General features: G+C 40.9%; 1 protein-coding gene across 1 annotated transcript; it reads right to left on the bottom strand.

The window, feature by feature from the left end:
* Positions 1 to 721: 721 nt before the first annotated feature.
* Positions 722 to 13,896, bottom strand: LOC102222292 (ornithine decarboxylase antizyme 2-like). Its single transcript, XM_014473005.2, is given in 6 exon segments — positions 722 to 2,184; positions 2,969 to 3,054; positions 3,360 to 3,532; positions 7,148 to 7,228; positions 7,230 to 7,296; positions 13,679 to 13,896. Coding segments are annotated over 6 exon segments (648 nt in total). The 5' UTR covers positions 13,789 to 13,896; the 3' UTR covers positions 722 to 2,053.
* Between the last annotated feature and the right edge of the window lie 8,672 nt (positions 13,897 to 22,568).

The raw sequence follows: 22,568 nt of genomic DNA, 5'->3' as shown, positions 1-22,568 counted from the left end.
AAGGTTTTTGTTTTTCACTCAGCTAGCCTAGCATGGTTTGGAAACAGAACGTCGATGAAAACGAACCAAAACAAAACGTAGCAAAGCTATATTAGTCCCAACCGCCTCCTGTCAGTCACACAACGAAAATGTCTGCACGACTCAAACTTTTGCTTGAAGGATAAGAAGCTCAGAGAAAAAAAAAGATACAATAATATACGAAATTAAAAGGTCCCGTCACAAAATTAATGACGTTTGATGACATTTTGTTGCCACATTCACCGTCGTGTCTTTGTGCAACAATGAAAAAAAATCAAAGTCTAGAATGTAAGACCTATGATAAACATATTTAAGGCCAGCCCAGCTCCAGACGAGTTTGACAGGGGGGGCATCTGCTTATTTTGGGTGGGCAAAATGAATGCGTAGCAATAATTATATTACTCAAGCAAAAGAGAAAGGTACAGTGCAGTAAAACTACTTTTATAAGTACCACCTTTTTCCAAAACATTTACTCAAGTGGATGTAACAGGTATTACATCTGCCTGTACTTAACAAGCTAATGTGATATATTGGCATTAGCTTGTCATCGTTTAGCTAACATTACCCGTTTTCTACTTGACAATCATTCACTGCTTTTAAAATGCTCCATCAGATAAGAATCACACAAAATGCTATTTTTTCACATTCAAACAACTCAAAGCTGCATCTTTACCAACATACAAGTAAAACCCCCACACCCACGGCCTTTGTTAACCTTTATTGAAACACCCTCCGCACAAGAGACAAAAATCTGAGAAGTGTGGACAGTCACTTAACGGCTGCTAACTGTTTAACTAAGAACAAAAACAGAAAGGTAAATCCCTGCACAATCACAAAAAGAAAAAGAAAAAAAAACAGCAGAGAAAATGTTCATATTGATAAAAAATAAACCTCTGATATACTTCATGTATTAATCTGCAACAGCTTATAGTCGGGGCTCAAATCAGTAGCGGTTAAGAGCAGAGCAGGTGGAAGGGAAAGTGAGGCGCAGGCGGTGCACTTTGGGGGGAATGTAGGCCAACTTTGCTCGACATACAACACAAGGTTAGTATTAGCTTGTATTTGGTTCACATCGACAGACAATTCTTTGGTGTTTAGTTGAGACAGAAAATGATGGAAAAAATAAAATAAAAATCCTCGGTGGGTTTGCTACAGTGCTTTTTTTCAACCCTTCCCCCCCTATATTTGCATATATGATCACAAGAACAGCTTACTTAAAACATAGGTCTGAATTTCCATGGGCTGAATATTTTACATTCTTTTTAATAAGACTCATTAGTTTAGAATAATAAATAATAATAATAATAATAAATTGCACTCTCCTCTTTAGGCACCTGCCGTATCGATAAAGCTTTAAGGATCGTCCTGTTGATCATCGTGTGATGGGGTGAGGTGGGTTCAGTCCAAGACGGGATTGTTTGTGAAATTTTAAAAGTAGCAAAAACAATAAAAATAAAATATATGCCTTCAAAAAGCCAGAGCCAGGGACACGCGCTGGAATGATGCCTCGACATATCGCAGAAAGTCGAAAGGAACCGTCAGTGTGTGCTTACATGTTCAATGTAACAGATTAAGCCAAGAAAAAATATATATATATATTTATAAATCAACCATACACATTTAAACCCCCTAGCATCATAGCTCGCATTGTGTACAGCACTCAAAGACACACCAAAGTCTCTTAGAAAAAAACGGTTGAAAATGTCAGACGAGTGGATATGCTGAAACCTCGGAGCAAGTTGTTTATTTCCTCCTTTCGTCCGTGGAGAGAAAATGACTGAAGAAGTGAGGAGGAGAAGGAAGAAGGAAAAAAAAGAAGGCCAAATTAAATGTGACGACTTAGTTCAAGCTGCAGCCCTCCCAGCTAATCCATTCTGCGGACGTCTTCAGGGAGAAAAGCAGCGGCATCACAGAGACCTCTCCGCCCGGCGCGACTGCTGTCAGAAGGAAGGCGAAAGACTGGGAGGTGTGTCGGTGTGCGGGAGGGGGTGTGGGGGTGAGAGGGAGGGTGTGGGGTGGGCGAGGGAGGTGGCGGTCACTCTTCATCCGAGCTGCTGTTGTCCAGAGAGTAAGCCATGAAGGCCAAATCGGGTCGGGCTGGTACCATGGGGTTGCCCGGCTTCACCATCTCGAAGCCCATGTAGTGGAACGTCTTGATGATGACCACTGGAGGGGGAAGAAGGGGTTTAGTGTCGCCATGGAAACCACCCATACTGGAAAAACTCACTAAATCTAATGAATGTTTGTAGAAACGTGTTCCTTTCCCTTTTACTTCACGGTTGTACCTGCGGCTGCAAATCGATTATGTTTGACGATTAATCGAATAAACAAAAAAAAAAAAACAACTGGGCACATTCTGCAGAAATTTTGTGTAACCACTCCATTTTATTTTGTACAATATTAGAAATAAATACATAAGAAAAAGTAAAAAAAAAAAAAATTCTTTTTTTAAATAATGTTTTTATTATATTATAGCATGTACTAAAAACTTGTTTTGTTTTTTAGAATGTAATAGCATTTATTACATCCTAAAAATGAATAAAAAAGAACAAAGGATGCACATGCAGTCAACCTATATTGTAGTTGAGTATTTTTACAATTAACTGACTAAATATCAGTAAAAAAATTTTCCCTTTACAAAATCTGTTCCAGGTGAAGGCAACACTTGAGAAGTTCTGGATGGAAGATATTTACAGAAAAGGAAAGGTGTTCATCTTAAATGCAAAACGTATAAATGTTTTTTTGTAGTCTTGGCTTATTTGCTGCTCTGACTGTGTTGTTCTTTCAGCAAAAGTCCTTTTTCTAAAAAGAGAGTTTGAACACTTGATTAATCGATGACTAAATTAGTTGGCGACTATTTCAAAGGTGGATTAATTGTTTCCTTGCTGTGCCTTCCTTTGTGCCGGCCTCTAAAATAAATGACAGTACTGAAATGACGGGAGCTTCTTACTTCGATCCTCTCTGTTTTTGTGGAACCACAGGAAGACGTAGTTAACCTTCAGCTTCTCCTCGGCGAACTCCAGCAGCGTGGTCAGCCTGGAGACAGAGGCAGACGAAGTTGGAGAGCGAGGAAAAGATGGGCAGTGATGACGCATAAAGTTGTTGCCCCTCGCCCTTCTCCCCCCTGTCTTCTTTTACATAAGCGATGCAATTTTACATAATGCAGGGCAGCAGCAGAGCTGGCAGCAGGATTGGGTTACAGCCACACACACAGCCAGGAAACACAACGCTACCTGCCAGAAGTCATTTCTGAAACCACTTTCAGAAACTACTTCCATCATAGCATGTCGCGAACAGAACCCCAGTCCACAGCCTTTCCCAGGGCGCGCTCTCAAACGTACCCCTCTTTGCTCCCTTCGGCCAGCGAACCTGCTGGGATCTCCAGGAAGAGGCTGTCCCCCGAGAGCGCCGTGTCCCAGAAGGCCGAGCGGCGCTCAGTCAGCTGGTAGTGGAAGCGGAGAAGAGAGGGTCTCCCGCCGACCGGGGTGGCCTGCGTCACCGTCAGCCTGTCATCCTGCCGGGGGGGGGGAATGGCAAGCAGACGGGCTCAGAGTCGACAACGAAACACAGGAAAGCGACAAAGAAACTGACATGGGGGCTTTAATACTCACTACTGGTGCGTTTCTATATTTCATCGATCAGTCGATAAAATCAATTTATCAGTATAATAGATTTTTTAAAACACCAATGCTCTCCTTGGGTTTCCATAGTTCAGAGTGATGTCAGCGCAGCAAGTTAAGCAAGGGCGGCCATCTTGTTTAACAAGCGCATTTTACAGCTTCTGTTTGTTTGCACTTTGAATTCAGGTCAACTCTACCACACAACCGTAGGGCCAGGTATCAATTTTTTTAATTATGAGAATGAAGTCATAATATCAGGATGAAGTCAGAATACTAGAAGGATAGAGAACTAATTTTATAGGAACTCAAACATGAAAAAAGGACAAAAACTTTAAATGAGAAAAGTTGAGAATCTTGTGACGTTACACTATGATATCAGTTTTCCAGATAATAATCCTTTGACATATCAGCCTCTAGTTATCAGTAGCGGGAGTTTGAAATGATTGTGCAAACGACTATTTCGAAAGAGTTAGTTGCATCAGACCCTGATAGTCTAACTTTTTCCTCAACATTTTTCTCGTTATTTTAAGATGTTTTTTCGGGTAAAATTGTGTCTTTGTCTGCAAATGACAATTTTCTCATAATTATATCATTGCCTGGCCCTAATGCTGTGTCGTATGACTCTCGGATTGAAATAACAACCACTTTTGGAAAGTATTTTTTGTAATTTATCAAGAAGAGGAAGAAAAAAAAATCTGATATAGTATGAAAAACAAACTGAAGATTTTATTGCCCAGTCCTAGTTTCTATATTTTAAGCCCAAACAACTCTGGGAGCTTTAAGATTCAAGATCAAGTAATGGACCAATAGAAACATGTCATTTCAACATCAAAGAGGAAGTAGTCGTGATATTTTTAAACGAAGCCCAAGAGTGCCTTATCAGCAGTTTTGAAAATAATCTATAACGACAATTATGCGGTGTAGGAGACCACTTCTGCCTTCTTTATTTAAAGAAACAGACATAAAAAAATAAAATAAAATAAAAAAACTACAAAAAAAAAAAAACGGTCAGAGAATGACGTCTGCCTTGGATAACACAGATTCAGATCTTTGTGTCCAGAGCCGGTCGGGGCAGAAAGGGCGGCATGCTCACCGCGGATGAGGATGGTAATGACAGTTATGACTGAAGAGTCTGATCCTAAGCCTCTAATCCTTCACAGGCTGGCCGGTCACATGTCGGGATGCAGCTTCAGACCAACACGCCGTTCGCTCGCTGAGCGATCAGTCGTTTCTTTTAATTGGAATGAAATAAAATTGCTTCCTGTTGTAAAATCCAACTGTATTCAAATGAAACCAGGTGAATGAGGCATTAAATGCTGGGATGATGCAGATTCTTTGTTCTTTATTTTTTTTTAAAAGCTAAAAAAATAACTAAAAATGAGAGTAAAGCTCATTACTAATATGTGTTGAGTGCAGCGAGTCATGAAAGCCTCTGACGGATAATGCACTCAGCACAATTATAACAATCATCACCTGAAGAGCTTGAAGTGGATCAGAAAAGCACGTGCAAAACTATGTAGCTTGTAGAGAAACATTGAAGTCTATACAGACATCTTTCTTTTGATTGGTCAACTTTTAGATGTCTGTAGGGAACAATAGTAATAATGAGCTTCTCCTTGGTAAATGTTTATTCAGGTCAGATATGCTATGAAGCTTTAAGTTAGCATTAAAGGGGAGGTATTATGCGTTTTCCAGGCGCATAGTGACATTTTATAGCATAATCAAGTAACAATGTTGCATTCAGTTATAAAAATTACGTAAATATATATATATCAAATACAACTAGGAAAAAATTTTTAATTCCCGATTCAAATGCATTGAAATTGGCCCTCTGTCTCTTTAAAAACTCCGCCTTTTTCTGAAACTCCACCTCCAGGAAGTCATCACAACATATCTCCTCTATTAACCCTTTAACAACATTTTACCAGTGTTTCACTGACAACTAGTTCATATAATGAGCTCACACAGTTCCACTCCATGTTTGCTAATTGCTGGTGGCTAGTCTAGAGGAGCTGCATCTGGAGCTCAGAGGAGGAGCTGCGCCTCAAAGGCAGGGCAATGTCCAACCAGGCGTTTTGCACAGCTGAATGGTTGCCATGGGAGATTAAAGGATTTCTCAAATATGCATGAAAGAATTAAGGCAACTCTCCAGGTATGTTTTTAATGAGGGGATAATAATATGATGTAAAGCACAAGTGTCAAACTCCAGTCCTCAAGGGCCGCTGTCCTGCAGTTTTTAGATGTGCCACAGGTACAAAACACTGGAATGAAATGGCTTAATTACCTCCTTTCATAGGCGTAACTTCCTGAAGGACTGGTGTGGACATGTCCCCCCCCCACCAACTCTGGCATGAAGGGGACAGACCCACCAATATTTCCTGTATCTTTTTTCTTTATGTGCCTGCATCTATGTAACTCAGCAGCAGCTGCACGTTGTATTCACAGCATTAACAGACAGGTAACGCTTTTTAAAATTCCATTGTAAAACGTAAATGGCAAGTCCGCTCAGTAATCTAGTGGATTGGACATCACGTGACTTGCTGTGTGCGCCGTGGCTGTGCGCCAAATGCGCTGTTGCTTTACATTGAGTCAGGAATATCGGTGGTGGGGGAAATGACGCAATAAGCAAAGAATCTGAGAAAGGGACGCAAAGTTTTGATATTTACTGTCAACACTACAATAGCAAGATAAGGTCCAAATGACCTGACATTTCACAGGTCAGTAAAAAGCTTTAATTAAAAAAATATATACAGAAAGTGAGAGTAGGCTAGTCATGCGAGCTCAACTTTTATCACTTTAACATTTACTCTTGCTGCGCAGTTCGGAGTATTTCGGTTCAATTAACACAAAAACAAGACGACCCACATAGAGTTTCTGACAGATAATCAGAAGGGCAGGTGTTTAAGTTAGAGCTAATATACAGACTCATTCCATAAATTAGAATATGACTGAAAAGTTCCTTTGTTAGTAATTCCATCACCGAGTGAAAGACATTATATAGATTAATTAGATTACGTATGTTTTAACATATTTATATTTTGTAGTATGTTTAATATAACCTAAAAGGTGATTTTTCAAAAGGTACTATTAATCTGTCAAGCCTGATCAGGACATACTGTATATCCTAATTTATTGAATAAGACAGTCTGGCATTCACATGGAAGTTTTAGCTTTATTCTTAGCACTAAAGAAAAGGTCTTCCAGTAAGTGTAGGTGCATCTGCGCCCCAACCCCTCACGCTCCTCTTTGTCCCCACCAACTTGCAACACAAAGTAACACCCTTGCCTCCTCTTTGTGTAGATCAGTTCTCCAGAGCCTTGCTAATGACCTAATTATTCTGTTCAGGTGGCGCAGCAGAGGCACATCTAAAAGTTGCAGGACTGCGGCCCTCGAGGACTGGAGTTTGACACCCCTGATGTAAAGGTAAAAAAACAAAACAAAAAAAAAAGAATTGATTTTACATGATACTGGCTCTTTAAAGATGAAGTCGGTCATTCCAGTTGCCTCACCTTGTGTATTAGCACGGCGTGAGAGTGATCCCTGACCGTCCCTCGCCCACCCGGGATCTTCAGCTGTGGGTGAGGGGCATCAGGAGCACCACAGAGGCCCCGGAGCCTGAGGGATAGAGCTGGGCTTCAAGGCCCCCGATAACCAAGAACTGCAAAACAACAAACAAACAAATAAAAAACACAGATGAACCACTTCATGTCTCAGCTGTATCACAAAGCTATGGAAGATGACTTGGCTCCAAGCAAAGCCTTTACACATTAAGAACATTGTAGCATCGCAACAGAAGAAAAAAAATAGCCACACGCTCAAACCCTGAGCTAAAACGACAACAGCAGTAAAAAGACAAACTGATGATTAATAATAGTATATTGAAATATCTCTAGTGCAAATAAGAAGCTACAAAACCGATGTCAACTTTAGCAGTGTGAGCAATTTCCCCCCCCCAAAAAATGTTGCCACATGATGGACTTAAAAGTGTTGGAGCACTGACACAGCAGCTCAGTTTAGTTGCGTTTTCAAACAGCGACTCAACTACTACTTTTTTTTTAATGAACGTATTTATTTTTTATTTGTGGGGAAATATGAAAATAGCAAATATTGCAATGGCAATATTAGCTATTTGCTTTCTTCAACATGCTTCCTGAACTTCAGTGGTTTAATCACCAACTTTCTGTAAAACCGGCATGAGTAGCACTTCTTTTAGAAAATAGTGATGTTTTACACCTCTAATAACCTACAATACTGAAGGAAACAAGTTTCCACTTTATGTCTCAGGCCCAGTTCAGACATAACCGGATATCTGGGACAACAAATATATATTAAAGGATTTTGGTCTTCCATCCGTATGAAAACTTGGTTTAAAATCACTAAAAATGAATATTCTCAGACCAAAGTGTAGATTTGAGAAAATGCCGTATTTATGTTTGCATGTGTAAATGGGAAAACTGAGAATCAGGCATTACAGCCTGTGACAAATATAGCAATAGTTCTGTATGATTCTCAATGAACAGTCCTGTGTTTTATTAACTTGATATTCTAACACAGTATTTAAAAGTAGTTCAAATAAGCCCCGCAGCGCCATGTTTTATCCCCAACAGGAAGTTGTGGTTGTTTGTGAAGCATTCCAATCGGCTGACATAGATTTTATCTTTGCGCTACACTGCCCCCTATGGGATTGGCATGTTTAAAACAATGCCAAAGAGTGGATTTGTGTGGGTTCATGTGGACAACAACTTTTCTGAAAGTGATCCTGTGTCTGTGTGTGTATAAACAATTTGAGGGAAATATTAGTTTTTATAAAGACTCCTATTTATGAATATGACCTTCGTTGCTACGAGATAACTACTAAGTATAAAACCAAACAGGAAGAACCTGTGTTTCCCAAGAGGAACATTAGCTTCTGATTTGCAAAGTCTTATTCTGTCAAAACTTTTCTTAAAAATGTAATTATTTACTACTCACTATGTTTTGACAGCAACCTTTTATCCAAGTCCAAGATCTCTCTATTAAAAGTAGCTTACATGTCTAAAGTTCAGGGTTATGTCTTGTACATAGTTTCAAGTATTTCTTATCTAACCAATTACAGAACTTTTTTTTTTGCAAACAATGGTGTAATGTACACAAATCGTATAATTTTTTTGTAGCGGGTTTCAGTCCACTGTCCACTCTCTCAGATTGTTTGTTTACAAGGAGCCCGGCAGACATGAAAGACTAGGATTTATTATGACTGCATTTCAAAGAGGTCCAAATGGCCCGTGCATGCGCTGGGAGGCACGTATCACAAACGAGCGCCTGATCTGTAAACACCTCTGTAAATAGCTTTGTGGGCCTTTTGGGAACACCTCCGCGCTTTGAGTTTCAGACGGTGGCTGGAAGCAGCCGGGCCGTGGCATCTTCACTGCATCACCACAGATACGCTGCATGTTGTGGATTAAACTGTAATCGGTCAACACAAACTCAGTCAGCAACAAGCCGCCTGACTCTGCATCTCACTTTCCAAGTCACGTTCCAGAGAGGAACATCTCTACTGTCTGTGAGACGAAGGAAGGGAGGCGTGGCCTCAGTCTCCCCCGCCGACCGGGTTGGTAACCTGGACGACCTGAGCAGCACAAACCAGCAGAGTGTGCAGTGGAAAAACTAGGTTTTCAAATTATGGCTCACTTTGATCCTGTTTTTATTGCTGTGAATAGACAGCATATCTTTTCAGTTTTTGTTAATAAAGAACAAAATAGAAAACATTCCCATATTTTATCATGTTACAAACTCCAATTTCTGTGTACTTCATTGGAATTTGACCAAATTGAATTTTATTTTATTTTCGTGTCCAGGAACGTTCGGTGTGGTGTGAATTACGACTCACTTCTACAAAACCAGGACTTCATAAAACCACATCTGGATCTCTGTCGAGGCCTCTACCAGTTCATCTTTTAAAATATTGCCACATATTGTCAATTGTATTCATGTCTGGACTTTGACTTGGGCCGTCAGAACGCATGAATACGCCATGACATCAATCAGTCCCACTGTTGCTCTGGCTGTTTGTTTAGGGGTGTTAGAATAAAGGGGGTTGAATATAATAGCAAGCCATACTTCCACTTCGCAGAATACATGTTACTTTGTGTTGGTCTATAGCTAAATGTACTATAAAACAACAAAGGTCAAGGGGTATTAGAGTGCACCATGATGCATTGCTCTATGTCTAAAATAACCTGAAATAGAAACTTTGGACAACAATCTCAATAGCCAAACTGATATCAGGGACACCAGTGACAAGAGGTACAACTCAGATGGATGAAGCCACCTGAGAGCTCGCCAAGATGTCCAGACCTACTTCTCCGGTTCCGTCTTCCCTTTCAGAGACGGAGACCGTCCTTGATGGAAATGCCAGGTTGTTTTGAAAGGCAAAACTCTCGCCGTCCTCTGACATTTCTGTCACACTCTTAGGAACCCACCCCCACCCTCCCGTAGCGGCTGCAGACATCAGCCACCGCCCCGCCGCACTCAGCAAGAGACTCTAAAAACAGAATGTGGGTTACATATTCAAGTCTGACTTATGGAGCGACAGGCTGTACCGTCATGAAGGCCAAGCAAATTCACAAGCTGCATTAATATGCCAGTGAGGATTTAATCAGCTGTGTGTTGGGAGTTGAGACCGAGAGATGCCAAGTGCGTCACCGTCTTGTTGTGCAAGTGGGGAGGAAGGAGAGGGAAAGAGGGACGAATGCTTCCACTGCTGGGCTGCTCTTCCTGAAGCTGAGAGTTTTTATGAGCTCTGATTCAAGCCGGATCGTTTCGGGGCGTGAATGGAGAGGCGGACAGCATAGAGCCGGGCATGGGGTTCAAACACAAAGACAAAACATTAATGACGTGTTCTCTGGAGGAGGGGAAGAACGTAGGTGCACGAGACCGAATGTCGACCGGTTTGCGAACAGAAATGATTTGACGTTTCCGGACAGTGCTTCGGATTTAGCACAAACGACAAAAGGTGGCGCACACAGGAAAGAAAACAGAGACTGAACCGGACCTTCTCCATTCCACGGACAGAGAGCCGGGCAGCGTGACGGAAAAGAAACGGCGACAGAAACAGGAAAGGTACACATGCTGTGAAACCTGAGCAGGGATGGACATATTCCTGTCAAAACACACGACTCTGACCCCTGGGCCCACCTTGGCGGCGCTCGACTGGTCAGACACAAACAAGTCGACTGAAATGCCCCATCATCTGGAACTCAACTACACAATTATATTCGTGGCCCTTCAACATTTTGTACAATTGACTCAAATTTGTCTTTAGCAGCTTTTGATGCGCTTGTCCATTTTTCTTTGTGTAACAGCTCCAGCTAAGTTAAACTGGATGGAGTAAAACAGAAGCTCTGGCTGTATGGTTTCAGTCGTCAACCAGAGTTTCAATAAGAATATTGTGGTGAGAAACGCCACCAACTCCATGTTACAGCAGAACTAAAACGGGCGTGGTTGTCCAACCAATGGGAAACAAAAAACTGAAAAAATTATTTTTAATGACATCTTATGCTTTTCATTATAATAATTTTACTGAAGCTCCATTTGTTTGTATTTGACAAAATTGTAAAGCTAACCTTATTTTAATATAAGCTTAGTTTTTTTGTCTTTAGCAAGACAAACATCATTGTCCTGGGACAACAGATGAGAAACTGATCAGTCGGTCAATTCTGGTACATTTACAGAAATGTTAATTTATGTGAACTGCCCCCGTCAAATGAATAAAGACATTTCAAATTTCAACACAGGGTTCTGAATAGGGGTGGGTATTTATTGTAAAAAATTTCTTATAAGAATTTTGATTCATCGCTGCCATGATAAATTTAATGATAAAAAAAACAAAACACAACTGACAATATGATTGGAAATGTCATTTTTGCCATTCTCTCCATTGTTTGCTCCACAAGAGCATCTTTAAATAATCAGTCAATTCAAAAATAGGATTAAATCCAGTTACTGTGTGCAGTTTAGTGAAACAAATCCCCTCCTTTTTTAAGCAAGTTGAATCTTGAAGATGTTTTTCCAAGAACAATATTTGTGTTTGTGGTGCTGTGAATGCTGTGCCTTGCAGTCACAGTCACCTAAAAATTTAATAAATAGTTTTTTTTACCATCTTTATTAGCACCACAACATATTGCAATGAAATTCCATATTTCCCACTCCTAGTTCTGACTAAAAGGCCAAGCGTTTAGAGGATTCTCCGGAGGAAGACGGCATTCTGCATCCAGAACACTGATCTCCGACCACGCAGATTAACATCTCAAGACTGACTATTCCAGAGTCAGACGTCAGCTGAAACTGCTCGGCACAGTTGACGTCCAAGTGCCCTGATGGAAAATTCAATCCCAAATCTCCCGGCAACGGCCGAGGCGCTCCATCTGCCAGTGAATTAGAGGGACACCAACTAGCACTCAGGTAACCCAGGACAGATCATTTATCCTGCAAAGTGTGTGACGAGCCCCAGCACTCGTCAACACACACATTCCAGTGATGGTTTGAAAGGTGACCCGTCAGAAAGAGCGGGGTTATATAACCAGCTGATGTAGGCCAGTAGCTGCCTTCACCAGACAGGGTCACTGCAGCGGAGCAAATATAGTCACAGCATCAATTTATCTTCTCCACGCTCCTCGCTGCAGGTCAGGACATTGACCCATAGAGGACAAAAATAGGACCTCTGTCTTGGAATGCAGAAAAAACAACAACAGGCTACAATTCAATTTGTTTATTCATCTTAAATTGACACGGATTTGTTTCCATGAATGAAATGAGCCATAAGCGACGTATTAAAAAGACAAACGCCGTGCAACACTAGCTGGATTTCCATTATGTATGTGTGAAGAACATTGTTGGTATTCCACTAATGTTGAAAAGACGCAATTTTGCAATTGCGGCGTCTCCATTAAATAAGAATCGTAATTAAAAATCGCACGTGAATAAGTTTATTCATGCGATAACTCATGAACAAACTCATGAATTATCATGAGTTGGAGAATCACGCCGAGCCATGATTCTACTTGCCATCGGTTGGTTTGTTGATCACGTGACGTGTGTGTGATGCGCTTTGAGCTCCCGTCTCTCATGGAACATCCAGAATTTGGGAATGCTGGTCGAATTTTGCAATTTCTCAAGTAATTATTTTTGGAGGGAATTGCATTTAGATACTGCCTATACAAAATGTCAAATCTAATTTTGTCTGTTTGGTTTTAATTTTGCACACCTGACTCGTCTTTAACTCATTTGAAAGTAACTTCTGACCACATAGAGCAGAAAGATTACAAATAAATTATCAACGCTGTTCTTTTTCTTCTTATGTGTCTCGAAGAGATTTTTGAATTAGCTACAACTTGGAGAGGCAGCTAAACGTTTTCGGGGAAAATAATAATGATTTTTTAAAAATCGGACGTCGGCCACAAAATCCTGATCGGTCACTCGATGTTTGGGGTCCAGTTTCAGTAACAGAGTTATTTTACTTTTCATTTATATACACGCATGTTGTGTTGTTAAGAAATAGGTTGATGAATTAGAAAGACTTAATCACCGTAGAGTTGGGCATCAGGGTAAAACGGGAGAGAAACCAAAGGAAAGCTGTTGCTGTATTTCATAAAATCACCGAAAACTATTTCGACTTGGCAAAACTAGAAGCCGTTGCAGTCTGGTTCAGGGCTTTTTCTTTCTACCCAACACCACACCGAAAACTAAAAAAAAAAAAAAACAACTAGATCTCAACTTCTATTCATTCCTGTTGGCGAAAGTGTAAAAAAAAAAGAAAAGGAGTTCCTTCCTCCTCGGACTTTAACTAGCTTCTTTGTTTGTGAACAGCGCCTCCAGCTATTTTTGTCGATATCTCGCCTGTTTACTTTGAGAGCAACAAACAAGTTCAACAATTTAAGAAGTTTCCTTAAAAGTTAATGCGACGAGAAAAACAAAACCGAGTGGACACGGTCAAAAACAGTCACCAACAGCGGTTAACCTGTGGTCACATGGAAAAATAAAAACTGCAAACAACTTCCTACCTTTCCTCTGTGTTCAGCATGCTAGCTTGGAGGAAACTCGGCTCTTTAAGTCCTTTTTGACAACCAGAACAGCTACGTTTCAACAGGAAGCCCACAGATAAGTTAACCATCCGCAAGTTGAAGCGAACTCCGTCGGTAGTTCAGTGTCGTTGTCGCTTGTTTACATGAAGGGACCTTACATCACTCAGCTGTTCGTCCACAGTCTGCAGCGAGCAGCGCAGGAGCACTGGCTTTTAAAGCTGCAGCAAGGCATCCTGGGTAATCCACCTCGGGCTGTTTTTTTTTTTTGGCTTCCAGGAAATAAAAACTTACAGTAAAAGGTTAATTTCGTTTTTACTGCCTCAAAACAGTTGGTGTCAACAGTTACATCTTTTTTTTAAAAAATAATTTGTACAAAAAACAATGAATAAATAAATGTTAACGGGACATTTTTATTTATTTTTTGCTGAGAAGTTCATCTCAAAAGTTTACAAGCAGCTAATTTGTTGCTTTTTAGAGCAGTGGCTCGCTAATTTTCAAGCCTTTGGCACACAAGATAAAAATGGAAGAGGCTCGTGACCCTGACTATTGCCTGAGCGTGCAAGTATTTTTACTGAGTCAGAGAAAAAGTGGCACAATGGCAACGCAATCAGCATCAGCAGCAAATTTATTGACCAATATATTGCTTTTATTATTTTCAAAACCTGTCTATTTGTCTGTTGCACTTTTTAAAAAATGCATAGGCTTTCTTATTACTATTTTTAGGTATGTAGGTTATTTTCTGGACCCCAGCTTTGGGAACACAGTAGAAAGAAGGATAAAGTGAGACTTTTAAGATTTGGAGCATTGATGAGCATGGTGGAGGCAGCATCATGGTATTAGGCTGCTTCACTCCCAGGATGTGTTTTGCAAGGCGGATCGTACACTGAAGCTAAAGCACTGTGCTTCATAAAAACCAAATATTACAGGTGGTGTGTGTGTGATTATTAATTATGCTTGGATGTATAATTTTTTTTTCTAATGCTAATTAGAGATAATCTAATGTCAAACATCAGATGTGAACCTGTTCTTTCAGAAAAATTAACAATTTAAATCTTCTATCAGTCTTACTAACATCCCACCTGAACTCCTGCTGATTAATTCATTTCGCGAAGAGCCATAAAAGGTCCTGTGGCGTTCACATGTTCGCCGGCCGGGTCACCGCCGCTTTCAGCCCCGTCAAGGCGACGCGTTGAAACGCAAGAGATGGTTTGGTTTTCAGATGGCTTCTCCTTCAGCTGTTGCTGTGCAGGCTGGTTGTTTGACAGTTTGTCCTGAAAACAAAGATGATCAGCTTTCACCTGAGATTGGGCTCAGGTTCTGATTACCCACAGCGGAAAGCAGCGAACCAGTGGACAGAGGTCTGTGTATTCACTGTATTTACTTCACCGCACTTCACAGTTAACTCACAACAGTGTGCAGTTTCCAAAATGAGTGCCTTTGTCTGATTGAACAGTAGCTGCGTTTCCAGTAATCATAGAAATGAGCGAATTGAAATTATGAAAATAAATTTGCTTAATGGAAACGCGCCAATTCCTAAAACGTTTTTGACATATTGAAATAGATGTAATTTTGCAAAACTACAATGGAAACACTTTTTTTTTTGCATCACGAGTCACGTGATCAACAGCCGGACTTACTACTGGCGGAGAATACAAAGAAGAAAACAACAGGAAATAGTTGGAGGATGATGGTTTACTTTGCCTGTGATGTAAAAAAATAAACATAAAAAAATAAAATCCCCAAAGCACTTAACTGCCACTATATGCAGATAGAGTGCAATATTTTAAAATGTATGAAGAAAGCGCGTCATTTTTTGTAACTACTCAAATTTATTGAGTGAATTAAATAAACAATAAAATGAGAGTGAAAATATACTTCATACTTCAAATTGCATTGTTTAGAAAATGGATTTTCACCATATATTCCACCATCCTGATGGATCAAACATTCAGTCTAAATCTCCTTTGATAAGAGTGCAGAAATAGCAACAACTAAATATGAAAATAACTAAAAATGAAGGGCCTCTGTTAAGAAGCTCCTGCTCTTTCTTAAACTCCGCCTTCAGGAAGTCATCGCAGCATGGCTCCTCTATTAACCGGCTATTTTATGCCAGTATTTCACTTAGAGTAAGCTCAGCTGACACGCAGTTCTGCCAGGTGTTTGCTAATCACTGCTGGCTAGTCTGAAGGAGCTGAGTGGGGGAGCGAGTTGCAGAGAAGATGGTGCTCAGTTCAGCTGGCGTTTTTCACTACTGCCAGGAGAGGCTCAAGGATTTCTCAAACATGAATGAAAGAATCAAAGCAACACACCAGGTTTGTATCTTTAGAGATACTTCCTTTGATTTCGCAGATATTCACTCCGTTGGGTATGTTTATAAGTTGAAATATCAATGGGATTACATTGAAATTTGTGGTTGTAATGTAACAAAATGTGCAAAAGTGAAAAACTTTTCCGAAGCTTTGGATGTTTTTTTTTCTAGCGTAGGCGTCGCTGCTGGTTTTTCCATCATAATTCTTTAGAAGTCAATGATGTTATGAGGCTCTGGTTTCTTTAATTAACCTCACAGGTTAATTCAAGTCTGGCCGTCGGGCTCCTGCGGGAGCTTCTGGAATGGTTTCCACTCTGAAAAAAAAAAAAATAAATAAAACTTGCTGTAATATATTTGGAGACGTTCAGGAAGCGTGTGTGTCGTTGAATGGGCCTTGCCGTGGAGAATCAATATTAACAGCCGACCTGTTTTAGATTTTCGTCGGCCACATCTGCTTAATGATCATTTATACTTCCTCCAAAATCCAATCAGTGCTTCCACTTCAGGCTCCTTCTGATCCTTCAGCCCGATCGTTTGGTAAGGCGCATCCTCTCATTACAGGAGCAAATCCCGTAAACAGGCTTCGCCCTTTTGCTAATGTTGCTGCAGCTCATTCACAAAAAGGGCAGAAATGTTGTTTTGAACATGGATGCATCTCTGCAGCTCGTTTCTCATCAAGTCTGATGCGATGTTTGGGTTTGAAGTGGTGAGTTTAGGAAAACTCTGTGAGATCCACGGTCAGTGCTGTGATTTAGACACGCTCAGCAGGTGGTGTCCTGCGTTACATCACAAAGGGAGCTGTTCCAAGAAGGCCGGCGGGCGGTAATGACCCCCTCGTGCCCCCGCGTCCTTTTGCTCGGCCAGGCAAGCTGGACCTCTAGCACACACACGCGCACACGCACGCCTACGCCCACACACCCCCACATACACACACACGGCGATGTGTGTGACGGGATCAAGTAGCCAGGCTGCTATCTTGTTACAAATCCAATAATCTGCCTGGTGCTGGTGCTGTTTTCCATTCTTCCTTATGTAACTGGGTCTATGTTCGGATCCTAGCTGAGAGTCGGAGCCAAGCTGGGCACAGTCAAGGACAGACAGACAGACATTTCAGGAGGCAGAACAAGACTTTTCTTTGAAAATCTCTTCTTTACTCAATCATATTTGTTGTGTTTGGGGATTATATGTGGGCAGTATTTTGTATTTTCCAGGCACATAGTGCAATTTTATAACATAATCAAGGGGCTATGTTACCTTCAATTATAGAAATGTTCTATATAGAAAATATGACTTAAAAGAAATTTGACTTAAAATTTCGTTTAACATAACACATTGAAATTGGGCCTCTGTCTCTTTAAGAAAGTCTTGCTCTTTCTGAAACGCCGCCTTCAGGAAATCATCACAACATGGCTCCTCTATTAATCCTTAAACGTTTTTACCAGAGTTTCACTGAGAAGTAGCTCCTTATGCGCAGTTCCACCAGGTGGTTGCTAATTGCTACTGGCTCGTCTGAAGGTACTAAGGAGGGCTGGTCTGTGAGGCGGAATCTCCTTTGTTTGGAAATTGCAGCATTTAGGAGGAGCTACGTCCTCGAAGGCGGAGCTAGATCCACCCATGTGTTTTGCACAGCCAAATGGTTGCCATGGAGATTAAAGGATTTTCTTTTTTCCAGACAGGAATGAAAGAATCAAGGCAACACGCCAAGTATGTTTTTGATGAGGGAATAACATTATAACATCATGAAAAGTCTCAATAAAGTATAGTTTATATACTACTGCTGCTCCTTTAAGGAGCAGAATCTAGTGTTGCAAGATCAGTTGTGGAAAAGAAACAATGTTCAAAATGCAATACCGTCAAAAAAAAAAAAAAGAAAGTCATTGAAGTTGTTCATGAATTTGACCTTTCAGGGAATATCATCCACTGTGCAATCTGTGCACTGACATCTGAGGGTCCACAGAGAGAAGAAATGCAGATATGTGGAGCCATTTTGTTACATTACAACCACAAACTGATATATTTGAATCTTTGAGAAGTTTCTTTCCCGAGAGAAAATGTCCTCTCGTCACCTGCAGCGTGATTCACTCTTCTCCCCGCACTCACACTCAGTAGCTTCGTAAGCTGATTGTCTCTCCATAACACCCTCCCTCAGAAGTGTCTCACTGTTTCCTGGTAGAGTAAGCAGCTGATCTCGTCATCAGGCACATGCTGTTGTCAGGCCTCACACAGAAGGACGATACACAACCAATCAATCACACATCGTCAGCTGTGAACAGGTGCACACAGGAGGAGGTAGGGGAGTGCAGATATTCATATATAAATTATGCACAACTGTGTTAAAAGTTAGGGTGCATTCACACCAGTCCTGTTTAGTCTGCTTTAACAAACTCCAGTCCGTTTGCCTAAAAAGTTCAGTTCATTTGGGGAAGTGTGAACATGCAATTGAACTCTGATGTGGACTAAAAAAAAATTAACAGCCAACAAACCTCGGTCTGAGTTAAAATAAAGTGAACTCTGGTGTGGATTGAATGCATCATATGTGAACGCCAAGCAGACCGGAGACCTCTCCAAAAGCAGGAAGCTAGCTAAACCGCACGGCATTCTGGGTAAATATAACGAAAACAAACGCATGTGTCCAGCACTAGCAGGAGAAATGGCTCCTGGTCTTTTACCAAAGACGAAAGTGAATTCCTACAACCGGCAAAATCGGACACTGCCCTATTTTTGTTAAGATTTTGTGAAGATGGAAGTTGTGCTCATGTCTTCTTCAGAGGTTTTAGTGATGTGATTCTTGGTCCAGCGACACCACAGGCGAGGAGGGTAACAGGTTCTTCAAAGGGTTTGGATCGTTGGGCACAGTGTCGTGTGAAAGCGAACCGCACCAGCTGAAAATTTAACAAATGTTACAATTTTGGTCCCCAATAAAACAGAGTGTACCAGACTCCGTGGTTGCCATATGTTAAAGTTTCGGTGAATATCAACATTTTTGGGAGGCATTTTCAAATGGTTCCAGTGTCTGCGGTTTGGGTTGCGGAGTGGCTGTCTTTTCTGGTATCAGCTGACGCAAATCGAGGGAATTGTGTAAGTGGGTAATCTCTCCATCTGGCTTTTCATCGACTGGTACCTTCAGTTGCAAACAGAGCTGCCGTTTCTAAAAGAAGCCTCTCTTGCCCCCATAGCTTTTTGTTTCATTACATAAGTCCTGCTATCCCGTTTCCGTCCACCGGCCCTGTTCGCACACTGGAAAGGTCTGAGAAGACTTTCAGCGCCAACAGAACGAGCTGGTGACTATGATGGCCTATAAATATTGGATGAACAGATGCATTTGAATTCCTTCCTTCATGCATCTCAAACTAGATGACATGGGGGACGTGGCACCACATCCGTTGCCTCCGCGAGAACACATGGATAAATATTTCATCCAGCTTACACAACCTCCAGAAATAGCGAGTCAGAATAACTCGGTGGAGCTGCTTTTACTCAGCCGCTCCAGACGTGCAAGAGTGCAGCATCACTTTTATTGTCTCATGCAGAGCACTTAACAACAGCCTTATCACGTCCCCTGAAGTATGCATCCGGGGCCAAAGGGGTAAGTGACTTTAATTAGCGACGTTTTCTGAGCTGCGACGACGCGTTGTCTATTTCAGGAAACGTGGAAGTCGTTATCTCCTGTGATTTCAGTTCCTACCTACACTTCTAATTATATTCGTCAAGCTGAGACAGAGATGTTGAAAAGAAGAGGAGGTGAGGCCGGATTAACAGGCATCAAGACAATAAAAAAACTCCCTTGTCCTCTCTCATATGGCTGCAAGAACAAATTGGTGTCATTTTATACTTGGAAGATCTTGCAGCTCGTTCTTGAGAACGTTTTTTTTTTTTTGTTTTCCCACATGGTGTCCAAGAAATATGTAGTGGGGACCTTTCCTAAAGACTTCCTGGGAATCCTGCATTTTGGCTGCATGTAAAGGCCTTAGAGTTGTTCAGTCAGACCAAAACAAAACTTTTAGGTTTAGATTGTTAAGCTCTGTGTGTTGTGGTAAGCTAACACTGCACACCCGCCTCCGCCCCCACATAGTCGGGGGACTCCAGCGAACTCAAAGCAGACATCCATCAGACACATTTGTGCTAAGGTACATTTTTATGACCACATAAACGTATTCCGTACCCGGAAACAATGTTCACATCAAACTGGTTGGAAGCGGCCCTGAGCTGACGAGGTTTAGAATCGGTACAAACAGTCACAATAGATACATTTTCATTGTAAATATGCACAAATCCTTGTCGGTATTCTACTAAGGCGGGGGGAAAAAAAACACAATTTTGCCATTGCAGTGTTTCCATTAAATAAGAAATAAAAATAAAATCATACATGAATAAGTTTGTTCATGTGATAAGTCATTAAAAATCAATGGGATTCAAGTCCGAATAAAATACGCCAAAATTTGTGCCTGTAACAAGAGAAAAGAAAGAAAAATGAAACCGTCAACAGAGACAAATGCTTTCGCAAGACACCGTTTAACACACTGTCAATTTTGGCTGCATGAGAGGTCTGAATAAAAGTCAAGTTCAAGTTCAAAATAACAACAGCCCCAAGTCACGTCCACAAAGATAAGGAAATACAAACATGTGCGAGTCAGAGAGGAAACAGATCAACAAGACAAGTCTAACTATACAATACAAGCCGCAACGTGGGAAATGTCACAGTGGGAATAGAGGATTTTTTTTTTCTCAATGAGTTTTTGAAAGTAGTACAACCAACGTTGGGTTCCCACCCAGTTTATAGCAGAGAAGCCGTGTCACGTCCATTCCTGCATTGTTCACCAGTTTCCTTTCTGCTTTCCCCCCCTCCCCCCTCTGTTTCTGTTTCGGCTCATAGAGGTTTGTTGTTCTCCGAGCGGGAGGAACTTTCTGCAGGACGTGGCCCGAGCTGTGTTGACATGCGGGTTCCCACGATCTCCTGCCCTTCCTCCAGAGCTGCTGCTTGCTCACAACTCCGGACAGGAAGACCACTGAGAGTGCGTGCTAATTCAGGCCAGGCTCCATTGTCTTACACAAGAAATACGTGAAAGGCCGCGAGTTTGAATCTTTTTGTCACGGCGCTAGCACCAAAAAAGTATTGTAAAAGCTTTAAACGACCACATATTTCTGCAGGGTTTGCTTCTGAGGAGCCGGACTGTCCTTTGGTCGCCTGAAATCTTGATTAGAAGATTTCTGAAGTTCTTTCGAAGGTTTTCAATTGATTGCTGATTTTTTTGTCATTCACCTTCTTCCAAGTCCTTCCACCTGTTTGCGGTACAACACTCAAGGAAACCTGTGTGTTTTACGTCATGTTTGGACAGTTACAATGAAAAGGACTTTTTTTTGCCAAATCCCTACTTCCAAAAAAAAAAAAAATAGAAGAGAAAAAGATGACAGTACTAAGAGCTTTGGCAATATGAATGCATAATATAAAATATGTTTGCAATATTTAGATTGTAGTTGTTTTGAAGAATTATTCAGGCTAAAGTCTCGATAGCTTCGTTTCGGTACGGCCCAGGTCGGTGCGGTTCAATACGTTGTTTATGATCCAGTGTATTCAGGAGAGCGTTTACATCTCCACTGAAGATGGCGATCACCAGAACTGGGTAGGAGCTCGTTACATTTACTCAGCTACATTTTCTCGAGTAACTTTTGGGGGAAAAGATGATGTACATCTAAGAGTATTTTTACTACGCTGAACTTTTTACTTTTACTTGAGTCATTTTATTATGAAGTATCGCTGGTCTCACTTGGGTAAAATGTTTGGATTCTCTACCCATTGAATGAAGAACAAACATTATTTTAACCAAAAACTCACCAGACAGACACACACCTGCACCTCTTTATAAGTCTTACACTCAAAGAAACTGATTGGAGATTTTTTTTTCTTTAAAATACCTCATAACTTTATATTTTAGTCTGTCCAATGATGTAACTTTTAACCAGTAAGTGATTGATGTTCTTATCAGTTACTCAGTACTTGAATAGCTTTTTTTTTATTTTTATTTTTTTTGCCAAATGCATTTTTACTCTTGATGAATTTCTTGGACTGCTACATTTTACTTTTACTCGAGTGAAAATATGGTGAGGCAGTTCTACTCTTATTTGAGTACAAGTTTTAGTTACTCCACCCACCTTCAGGTATCATGTTCCTTGGGGTAAATAATCCTTTCCTACCTGAGAAAGGGATTTTTTCTTTTTCCAAGGAGCCAACGAACCTGGAATGAAAGTCTATGTCCTGTTTTTGTCCTGAGCTTTGCAAATGCAGGTCAATGTGTCCATTATCAGAGTAAAACCTAATCAGATATTCCTTCCTTCAGTCATTGTCCCAATTCAATAAGACTCTGTTTGTTGGGCTCGTGGTCCAGAATTACTGTTGTTGAGTTTCATTTGCTGTCTCAAACGTGTACAGACTTTATTCATGAGCTGATAGCAGTAGAAAGCGACATATTTGAGTCAATAAATTGGATTGTTTGCTTGTATGTAGTCACATTGAATGGCCTCGTTTTGCTGAGAATCTCATGCTACGTATTGATCACGCGTGTG

Source organism: Xiphophorus maculatus, chromosome 2, assembly GCF_002775205.1.
Source record: "Xiphophorus maculatus strain JP 163 A chromosome 2, X_maculatus-5.0-male, whole genome shotgun sequence".
Taxonomy (NCBI): Eukaryota; Metazoa; Chordata; class Actinopteri; order Cyprinodontiformes; family Poeciliidae; genus Xiphophorus; species Xiphophorus maculatus.
This window is presented reverse-complemented; position numbering and strand designations above follow the sequence as displayed.